At 42.3% G+C, this 11,588-nt stretch overlaps 1 protein-coding gene across 3 annotated transcripts in view; it reads left to right on the forward strand.

Moving 5' to 3' along the window:
- LOC107089790 (AT-rich interactive domain-containing protein 1A-like) overlaps positions 1–11,588 on the forward strand; it is a 71,865-nt gene that overhangs the window by 34,002 nt on the left and 26,275 nt on the right. For 2 of the 3 annotated variants that reach the window (XM_015382760.1, XM_015382758.1), the window contains exons 3-4: positions 3,419–4,030; positions 4,733–4,840. In XM_015382760.1, coding sequence (XP_015238246.1) covers positions 3,419–4,030; positions 4,733–4,840 — 720 coding nt within the window. The remainder of the gene's footprint in view (positions 1–3,418; positions 4,031–4,732; positions 4,841–11,588) is intronic. The other variant, XM_015382759.1, reaches the window with a different exon arrangement.

Below are 11,588 nucleotides of genomic sequence, written 5' to 3' on the forward strand. Positions count from 1 at the left end.
GCTTTTGGGATTTTGGCACAATGGCAAAAATTATGCAAAAATGAATTCTTTCCCCTCATAGAAGGTAATCTGGTCAGATAAATATGCTGATTTACATTATTAGAGACCTTCTGCATAAGGCAAGCCTTTGCTCTGCAGATTTAGCCGTTGTTTCATTGAAATTTACCATTGACACACAATAATAACAATAGAAAATAAGAATAACAGAGCAAGGTTATGTAACGCATGCCGGTTACATCAGCTGAAATGGTCGCCCAATTACCTCCCACCCCTCCTTGGAAAGGTTTGAGCCTCTGGTTTCCAATGATGGCGGCCATTAGGGGGTGTGGCTAAAAATGAATAGCTGCTGTTGCACTACCACCGCACACATTTCAGGTGGAAAATAAAATCTTATTTTATTTGTTTACACAGCTATAAAACAAAAAGTATTTGTAAAAGAATAATTTTGTAGTAATTATGTTTTAGATATTTTAAAGACCCATGTGAAGGCATGTGGATGAAACACCATGTGACTGGGATTTAGCCATTTCTATAAATGAATAAACATCAGCTGGCCACGGTAGCGGGGCTGCTCTTAAGGGGTTAACTGAAAGGGTTAAGTAGGATCCTATTCTAGCAGCTGGTTGTATGTTTAATTTGAATCAACCAATGATGTTTGGAACGTTTTTTTTCAGCTCAAAAATTGTTTGTTGCTTAACAATAAATAACACAGATCTGTGTTATTTATCCTTTATCCTTTGATCCTTTAGCCTGCTAACGCTTTAAGGATTTGTTTACTTTTCTACTAACTTCACTAGGGCTTAAACCATTTAACCTGATTAATCAATTATTGAAATAATCATCAACTAATTCTTGATGTGTCGCCAAGGTCACTCGGCCTGTTTGGAAAGGCAAGCCGGAGTAAAGAAAGCTGCGACAAGCGCAGGATTGCTTTAAAGGCGGCGTAGTGAAGCACGGCAATGCCTGAAACATTTAATGATCAGCAAACCTTGAGGCAAAGACAATAGGCAGCATTTTTTTTTTCTTTCTTTCTAGTTGAAGTCAGAAAGTTAATGTAAGAAAAAAAAAACGGCGTTAAAGCTCAAGGTTTATGTTTGCAAGGAAAATGAGATGCTGGTTGTATTCTGGTGGATAGGCTAGATAAACCAGCTCCATTCGTACCAAAAAAGATCTGGCTGTTGCGAAACAATCCACAGGACTTTGTTTCCATGTTTGAAGATGTTTCGCTTCCTATCCAAGAAGCTTTTTCAAATCAAATTTGTTATTTTTTTTTTATTGGAAAAGCTTCCTGAATCGGAAGCAAAACGTCTTCAAACTCGTAAACAAAGTCCACTGGATTTTTTTTTTTACTTTTTCGGAATGACTGACCTGGATGACTGAGAATCTTCACCAGCATCTGGCTGTTATGATACAGTGATCTCTACTCAGATTATGTTTGGATCTTTGAAGCCCCTTCTCGCTAACAGGGGTTTACATTTTCTCATGTATTACACACATGCACATAGATTACAAAAGTTCAGGCAACATAATGGCAGGGAATTATCCAAAACTGTCTAACCTGTCTCCCTGAACCCCAGTCGGCCTCGGCAGATGACACTGAGCCTGGTTCTGATGGAGGTTTCTTCCTGTTGAAAGGGACTTTTTCCTCTCCACTGTCGCTACAAGCATGCTTAGTGTGAGGGATTGCCTTCGAGTCAAAGAGTCGATGCAATCAACTGGTTTTCCATAGAAAACTTTGAATCAATTTGACTGGATGCTCTGATGAACTGTAAATTGACCTGAGATGTTGTGAATTGGCGCTATAGATATAAACTGAATGGAATTGAAAACTGTTGGGCAAGCCATGATCCATACAGTCACTGCAAGCCTGTATCAGTTAATAAAAAGTTATTTCTATAACAGATTTTGGATGCATTTTAAGGCCTTTAAAAGCTTCCAAAGCAAAGAGCAGCGGATGTTTGAGCGCCAGCTCCCCCTCAAAGTGAGCAACCATCGCCTCTACCAATGAAAAATACAGCAGCAATCAGGTTTCCACCGTCGGCTCTTATTTTCACACATGAAATCAAAAGATGGAGACGGTTCCTGCTGCGCTGTCAGGCACAGTGGGCAGCACCTCCATCCAATTGAACACTGTAAACATCCAGTTTGCTCTTGCTACTGACACATAGCCAGGAAAGCAGACCCTTGTTGAACTTCTCAGCCAGAACGGCGTCTGAACTGAGAGACGCACGCAGGGAATCCCGCGGAGCGGAGGCTTTTCTTCCCCGTCCGCCGCCGGTGGTCTCGTGCCCATTGTGCGCTGTGATTATGTCATACTGGCCTGGCTGGTGTCTGACCATGAACTCGATAAGTGCCCTGCAGAGAGGAAAACAGCCTCCGCCGCTCTGATACAATACAGACACTTGATGTTGTTTTAAATGCGCCGCAGCTCTTTATTACCATCCTCGATTTTCTTTGAATCCTCAAGTAGTTCACAACCCCCCTCCCCCATCCCTCTCACAAAAGACACTTTTCTTCTCTCTTTCTTTATTCTTATACATACAAGAGTACAAGTTCCTCACTTACTGAGGAATTAAATAATAATGCTGATGTTAAATGCATGTAAAAACACTGAATCAAAGTGTTTTGTTTTCATGCTGCTGATAATAAAAAAGAAACTCTGGAAATACTTTAAGTTTCTTGGTTTCTCATAAGGTTTAGACTTAGACAGATTTTATTTTGTCATTTTGTTCACACCAGTGTAAACAAAAAGAAATGTCATTAAGAAAAGCTCTAGACAATTTCATTTTTTAAAGTGCAGCCTTGAAAACAGTAAAAAATACATTACAACAGTAATATAAACATATGACTGTATTTACAGTTCTAACATTTCAGTTTTTTTTTTTATAATAAAATATAATAAAATACAATAAAATAATCCATTTTACATAACATCCAGTACAGATCAGGTAGTGACAGAAAAGTTTATATCTGGTGTAAAAAGTTTTACCTTTTTTAAAACAAACTGGTAACTAAGTTAAGGATTTAACTTGTAGTGTTGAGAATTACTAACTATTCTCTAGATAATTTAGAGCCTTACCTTAACTTTTTCAGACTCCTGCTGAGTCTTTAAAGCAGCTTTTCTGGTTCAGCATTTTGATCCCTAAAACAATTAAAATTGTTTAAAACGACTAAAACTGCAGGGGAGCAAAAGATTAATTAAAGTCTGTTTTTAACGAAATAAATGATCCAAAAGAGACCAGTGGTTCACAGTTCAGGGCTTTTCGAGATACAGTAACTAGCCCGTTTGGATCAGAACACCCTGGTACCACGATGATGCCACTCCCCCAACCCACTGAGGGAAATCCTAAACCCGTAATCTTTAACCGATGACAGAAGGTTGATTTGATTTTAAGCGGTTCCCCTGTTTCCTGTCTAGATGTCTGCCTACGGACAGCAGGGTCCAGGAGCCTACGGCCAACAGAACCAGGGCTACTACAGTCAGCATGGCCCGCCCCCTCACCCCGGCCAGCAGCAGTCCTCATATTCTGGCCCCACCCAGGGCGGCTCTGCTGCTCCCTACACTCAGCAGGGCCACCCCTCTCAACCTCCTGGCCAGCATGGGCAGCCAGGGCCCCCATACCAACAATCTCAAGGGCCCCATGGACCCGCTGCAGGACAGCCCCCCTATAGCCAGCCCCCACAGTCCCATTCAGGACAGCCACCTTACGTCTCTCCTCCTCAACAGCAGCAGCAGCAGCAACAACAGGGTCCTGGTCCCCAGAGTCAACAGGGCCCTCAGGGACAACCCGGGTACCAACAATCGGGCGGACCGGGTCAGACACCTCAGCAGCAGAGCCAACAGCAGCAGCAAGGGCCACCGCAACAGCCGGGAGGTCCGTCCGCTGCGGCCCAGCAGCCCCCGGGTCACGGCCAGCAGAACCAGCAGTCGCCGTACTCCCAGACTCCACCCCTGCAGCAACCCCAGCAGCAGCAGCAATCACAGCCTCAGCAGCAATCTCCATTTCAGAGGTTCCCACCCCCTCCACAGGTAAAACCTTCACACCAGAAAACCAGCCATTCTTCCACCTTAGATCCAGGTTAAAGCCCCATTTTCACTACCCGCTGAAAACCGATCCCTACAGAGTTCAGACCGAGCTTAGATCAGGTAACCGTGCCGAGCTTGGTTCCTTACGACCATTTACACGCCACGTCAGCGTGGTTTCCTCGCCTCCTAGTGACAATCTACGGTACTACTGCTCTCTAGAGGGAAACAAGCAAATCAACATGGCGGCGTTGGGTTATAATTGTGATATTTCGTTGTTTGCGGAGAAGTGGATACGAAAAAACGATTGTCTAATCAGGGTTTACAGATGCAGGAAACGACCACAGATGTTGAGGTTCATCACACTGCTAAGGAGAATCATCATCTGGGATGGTAGAGAAGCTACTATTTTTATGAATGGCTGAAATTTCATGATTATGTAGGCTGACTGTAAGGAGATGATGGGGTCTGCTTTTTCTTTGTTCTCTAAGAACCGAGCCAGAACTGAACCGTGCCGAGCCCTACTGATGAATCAGTATCAGTTTAATGCGGTTCGGTTGTGTCTGGCACGATCCGGTTCAGTTTTCCCGGCCATTTACATTCATCAGTTATCTTGGTTAGCACGGTTTCAAAAGGGGAGTGTAAATGGGGCTTAAGACTTTGTTCTTTTTAAGCTGAAATTCACCTGTGGTCTGTTCTTCTCACCAGGAGCTCTCCCAGGACTCCTTCAGCTCCCAGTCCAGCGCTCCTCCCTCCAACCAGCCCAACAAGAGTGGCCAGGAAGACAGCATGCAGGGCCGACCGTCCAGCCTGCCGGTGAGAAATTCGCTCCGACTCGGATCTATTCTTTGAGTCTGGCTTGCAGCTTTATTCAGTATAAAATCTAGACGTTTACCCTGAGAGCTGTCTGAAGGTTTCTGTGTTCAGATCCTGGGAGATGGAGACTGAAAGGTGCCACCTAGAGCCAAAAATGGTCTGGTTTTATCTCCTTTATTCTCCTTTTGAAAACTGGCAGATATTTTTAGGAATTTGGTTCCAGATGGTTTCTGATCATCTCATTGTGTCAGCAGGTAAACAGCAGGTACAGTGAGTTTAGTCTGGTTTAGTTGGAAGTAGAGATGAGTGTTTTGATAATAATATCTGTGTCTGTCCGATAGATAAAACTGGGCCGATGTCTGTTTCCATGTGGTTTCTGTTTTTGTTTGAGAGAAGGCGTTCTGTTACGCGTTGTTTGGTCATTGATTGTGCTTAACAGAGGCAGAGAAGTGATGTCAGCGCTGCGGTCGGCTCTTCTTGATGTCCAAAGTAAAATGTGTGGTATCGGCTTCAAAACAGCGCTTTTAATATTCGGTGGATTTTCATATCAGAGATTATAAAATGATTTGATAAGCAGCGAGCCGAGCAGAATCCGGATCCGGTTAGCTGCTGGCAGGAATGAAGCCATCTGGAATGCTCCCTCATCACAGCCTTACTTTGGGTTTGTTGGTCAGTAGACCAGTTAGTTTAAAGGAAAAGTCAGTTTAGCGAGGAATAATCAATGGATCATTATCTATACCTAAAACTAATACTATAATTATAGTTTAGCATTAATCAGTAAAAAAATAAAAACAATAATTTTCCTTGTGATCACTGAGTCTGGGAGTGGCAAATTTTGCCCAAATATAGTAGCACCTCATTCCTGAAATCTTCCGGCAGTGACGTCACGATGCGGTAAGCCTAGCGCCATTCTCCCCGCTTTACAAGCAAAATCAATGGGAACTACTAGACACATCTGCAATCAACAACAATTATTGAAGACATCCAGAGGACTTCACCATTGAAATTCACCAGAGCTATAGTTGGGGATGGAAATCAAAAACCGGTTCTTGTTCAGAACCGGTTCCGTGTGTTCCATTTCCATGGCACCGTTTGGCAGCTTGCTTCACTATTCTCTTAACAGTTCCGAGCAGCACCAGAGACTTGCGCTGGGCAGCACAACTTACATCACGTTTTTTACGCAAGTCTCGCATACGACATTCAGTAAGCAAGTATGACGTGACCAGGCGTAAATCTAGAAAAGCAAAACTAAGACGGTCAAAGCGCTCGAAAGTTTGGCTTCATTTTAAGGAACAGAAAGATGGAAACAAGGAGCTTTGCAATCATTGCAAAGTGGCAATTACATCCGCAAGAGGAAATGCATCCAACATGCAGAAACACCTGCGCACACAACATGGCATACATTTTAACTAATGCCGTGTTTTTGATGCTTCCGGACAGAAGCTAAAGTTACGACAGCATGGAAGGCAACTCTGGTGATAAGTAGCTAGTTTTATATCACTGGCTATGCTTAATATGGTTCCTTGTAAATCATATGCTATATCTGGAAGTAAACCAGTTTCCTACCTCTCTTTGGGGTTGTTAAACATGCTGGGAAGTTGCTCCGCATTTCATGGAGCGAGGGAGAGGTGACGCTCGTTTATTTAAATCAGGGGGAGATTAGTTTGTTTGCCGAAATTGTACAGCAATGTTTTTTCATGAAACGAATGCCTTCTCCATTGTCTTTTGGATGATTGTGACGAGACGAGACTGCCTTCTGTTTTCCCAGAGGAAATAGAATGTCCCAGGCGAATGTAGACGAATGTCACCGTGCACTTACCAAGTTCATTGTTTCACAGATTTGATAAGTGAATCGGAATTGGGAAAATCTTATCAATTCCCAACCCTAGCTATAGTTAAACTGACAATGCCCACGTGCATGGCAGCTGGATGTGTTAATAAATTGGGTAAAAGTGAAAGAAAAAGCTATTCCACCTTTCTGATTCCTGATCCTCCACAGACGGGTTTATCATTGGATCGCCAACTTGAAGAGGGAGGATTTGCCATCGAACTTCTGGCCAGAGAAAAAATTTGTAATATGTAGCCAACATTTGGAAGAATAATGTTTTCAGGATGACTTGGATAATAGCGCGTTGTGACAAACACCAGATACAGCACTGGGACTTGATCAACAGCCGATACCGCACCGTGACGTCACAAACCATTAGGTGGCAGTAGTGTTCTTTGACAAACATGGACGCCTCCAGTAAAGCACGTTCAAATGAGAATTACTCTTAATTAAAAACACTGATCATTTATTGAACAGGATGGAATTTCATATTTAAAGTACTTTCAGAAGTTTAAATTCTGAATTTGACCGGACTTTTCCTTTAAGAATCTGAAATGATTCCCCTTAGTGATGTTGATGAAGTGGCTTTATGTTGCTTATGTCCCACCTCAGGTTTGGGGGTTAACAGCAGCAGATCTTTTTGGTCCCTCCTAACCTTTATTTTCCCCTTTTTTAAATCTAGTCTGCTCTGTAACAGAGGCTAAATGCTCAATAGTATAAATCAAAGCTCCTTTTAAAATTCTGTCCTTCCTGTTCTCTGTTGGAAGTCTGGCTCTCCCTCGCAGCATTACTGAGCAGCAGGATTTATCTTGAAAAATGGAAGAAAATAACAGTTTCTGTTTTTGACTGTTTTTGACTTTGAGTCACGCTGAAGAGTGCCGCCTTAATGCACCTTGCAGAGCTCGGATATGGTGCATTCATGGAGCCTCAATCGTCTGGTGCTGATCAGCTGTTACCTCGGTGCATCTCTTCTTCTCTAATTGTCTTTTTTTCGTTATTCTGTCAGCTTTGACACCTTTTTTAGAGGCTAACACCACGTTACACCTGATGTACAGAAGTTTGGGGAAAAAATGTAAATAAAAAAACGCTGTAAAGCGTTTCCCTAAAAGTTCAGTGTTTACTAGAGGGAGGTTTGAACATAAAGTGGAGAAGAAATCCTAGGAAAAGTTGGATCTCAGTGTCTGTGTGGAGGTGGAAACTGAGCTGGTGGATCTTTATAGAATTAACTCTGTGCTCCTGGAGCTGGTTCTGATCAAAACAACGGGATTAGAGAGATCTCTCACCAAGAGGCTGACGCTTTAAGTGACGGATGGCTCACAGGGCCAAAGTATTCTGAGGGAAGCTATTTGTGTAGAAAGTAAAGAGTCAGTTTTTGTGATAGCCCTCTGGCTAAGATAAAGGTGAGAGCCCTAGCCTTCCCTCCCGCCCCGGTGAAGAGGTGCCTCGCAGAAACGTGCTGCAGTTTCCATGGCAGTGTTTATAGGTCAGACTGTGGCGCTAACCTCATTCTGGGCCTCGGGGAAGGAGAGTGAGAAATGAGATCATTAATGCGAGAGAATGAAAGTGAGGAGAGTCGAGTCGGCGAGGAGGAAAGGTGGGGGTGGGGGGGGTGAGGTACTGCAAGCAAATAACTTTAAATGGTGTGAATGATTGGTTGGAGTTGGAGATGGAGGGAGGGAGGGAGGGATGAGAGGCAGAGCTGTCTACGCCATTAGGGGATGCCCTCAGGATGTGTTTCCCTTCTCTTTTATTTATTTCTCTGATTTATTTATACATCTCTCTGTGGGCCGAACTCATTGGGCCAGAGCTATTTTTATTTAGCCTTTTTTCCTCCTAACTTCTCAGGGAATCCCTATTGGTGCCGTATGATTGGCTGAGAGAGGCATTAATCTTCCTAAGGAAGACGTGAACCAACCCCCCCCCCCCTGCAGAGCCTCACATCTGGGTGCAGATTTAGAGCCTTGTGAACAGACCTCTGACAGCGGCGGTGGAAAACAGCTGGGCTGATTCTTACAGGTGTTTTCGGTTAACGTTCACCTGGGGTGTCTGCTGCACCTGGAGTTAGACTGCTTCACGAGCTCTGCTCAAAAAATAAACACCCAAAAATGAACCGAAAGGTTGAAGAGACTCCGTCTGTGTTTTAAAAAGACAGAAATAACTGCAGCTCCTTCCAAATCCAGAAAAAACACCTGGAAAATAGATCCAATCATCACCAAATCACTTTAATCTCTTTAATCATGAATATAACTGCTCAAAGGACGATTTTGAGTTAAGATTTTTTGCATCAGGATGAGGCAGTCAGAAGTTCAGAACTAATTTGACTAAACTTTCTGAAGGACTGGTGCTGACATGTCCCCATCAATGATATCAATACATAGACTTTGTCTCTCAACAATATGTGAGACTAATTTCTAAATTTGATTTTGCCGCTTTTGTAGGAAGATGATCACTCATGTAGCTGAAAGGGAAAACATCCATCTACCAATCCACATTCTTCTGGATGGATTGATGGATGAATGAATGAAACTGAAATTGTGTCCATACTGGGGAGGCATTATATAATGCTGTTGGAATCAATTGGCTGTTATTTATCCTTTTTTTTTTATTTATAAATATCTATCTACCCATTAATATAAATATCAGTGTATTTTGGTCCTTTTGAGTTCTCATCAATAGAAAAGCATTCAATAAAGTTTGTTTGAGCTCAATTTTGGAAAATACAAACCCTATTGAAAGCATTTGTGTCGAATAACTGTAGGTCACCACCGCCCTTAAGTGCAGAATGTACTTCTGTATCCGCACACATCAAATGTCGCTTGGGTCTGTTCGCAAACCAGTTTTGCTCTTATGCTTCTGCACAGTCGGTCTATTCAAGAACTTGTGAGAACTTCGGCGGCACCGGCAGGAGTGTTTATCTTCCAAAACAACAATGGCGCGTCTGCAAGATATCACGGTCACAGAGATGGATCTAGAAATGCTACACATCGTAGAGGAACGGGTTCGGTTAATGGAGTTGTGCTTCAGGTCTTCGAAGGTTTGCGACCGCCCCATGCGTAGTCAGGATTTTTTGAGAGACGGATTTGACGGTTGCAGAGGCAACCGTCAGCACTCCGCTCCGCTCATGTACGTCGTGCGGACTACTTGTCTGTCATGTTAATCAAAGAGAGTTGTTCCACATCCACCACTACTCCTCCGCACGTCATCGTCCACGTACAGTTTCTCCATCCGTCACCATCAAAATACGGAGCCAAGCTATTTTTGCTCTGGTCTGGCCAGGTCAAGATCAACAATTTTCCAATTGCACCAAACAGGGAAAAGAACGTCAAGAAAATCCGGTTTGTTAAATTAAAATATAGTAACGAGTCTAACAACGCATCGGTAGCTACAAATTAGAGCATAATTCTTATATATTACAAAAAACTACAGTCGTTTATTTAAAAGATTGGATGCAAACTATTGATACTTCAACATACCAGGAAGCAGATTTCTCATCTCCATCAAAATATTTATTTTATACCGAGAGGTTTAAAAGTTTAATCAAATCCAGTCAAAAGAAATTTCTTATCGCAGGAATGGATGAAGAGACGCTGAGTTTTGAAGTAGAGAACAAACAGTTCATAAAAAAGTATTTCGATCCTAATTATTCCTGTTAGAAAAATCCACAACAAGAATAAAATATTGGGGCAGAAACTGAACATATGCTGGATGCTGATGGGGATTTTTTTTATATGTCATATTAAATTAAGGGTTAAACATTAAGCGTTCATTTCCACGTTTTGCTCCTATGAATTTGATAATATCGCTCATGTTCTCCTCGAGCTTCGAGGAAATCAGAGCAGAGCAAGATGAGAGGAACAGCGGGGCGGTGACGGGTGACGGAGGAGGTGGGATTTCGGGGCTAGGGCGTCTCGTCCAACTTTCATCACAAAGTTCCATCGTTGTTTAGATGATCTGTTATTTTCTCATGGTCATTATAGAGATGGATATTTTTGTTTATTATTAGCGTTCGTCTTGTTTCAGCTTCCACCCGAACAACTGATTGATCACTGCGTTCAGACGCCATACACTGAAGCTCAGGTGTTTCTGCTCCCTTCGTTTGCCCTCCATTGTTAATGTTTTCTTTGGTTTGTTTAAAAATGTCTCTCTCTTGTTTAAAATGGGACTTGTTTAACATTTATTATTGGTTCATTCTGACCATTTAAATGGAGGGAAAGAAAATGACATCGGTTTCAAGGATCAGCCCAATCGGTTGGACCGACGCCAGCCTTTAAAAAATCCTTTATCGGTCAATCTTTACTTTTTAATTTTTGTAATAAGTTGTCATGTTAATCTAACAGTGATTTTTCATTGCATAGATGTTTTAGCAAGAGAAAATTTGTTTTTTTTTTGTTTTGTTTGTTTTTTACATAAACAGAACATTAATAGTATGTTGCGTAAATTTGCAATAAAATTTCTGCTACAGTGGAGCTCATTTATTACTCTGCACAGCATTAAAATGAGTTGGAAGCAGCCCAGTTGTTGGCAAACGGTCAAGTCTTAGTCCTGTTGATTGACCAATGATCCGACTCAGTGGTCCAGCAAACACTAAGATTGGTTGGGTCATTTAATTTCTATGGAGTCTTATTAAGAAATACAAACAACAACTTTTAAAAGTATTGATTTAAAACATTAAACTGATTTGTAGTTCTATTTTTTCTGATCAAAACAGCTCCATTATTATCAGATTGACGTTAAAGTCGTCGGGAAGCGGCTGTTCTAACCGTTGCATTTCCGAATTCTCCTGAGTGGTGCACGACTTTACAGGAGTGGAACAAGTGAATGTGATTGGTCGTTTATCAAGGGGGTGGGATTGTTGTGCCGAAAGATTCACAAGTTTTTGGTTGTGGCCGGTTTGTCAGAAGCATCTTGCTAACCAGTTAG

This window comes from Cyprinodon variegatus, unplaced genomic scaffold (genome assembly GCF_000732505.1).
Source record: "Cyprinodon variegatus isolate N-32 unplaced genomic scaffold, C_variegatus-1.0 Scaffold265, whole genome shotgun sequence".
NCBI classification, from domain to species: Eukaryota; Metazoa; Chordata; class Actinopteri; order Cyprinodontiformes; family Cyprinodontidae; genus Cyprinodon; species Cyprinodon variegatus.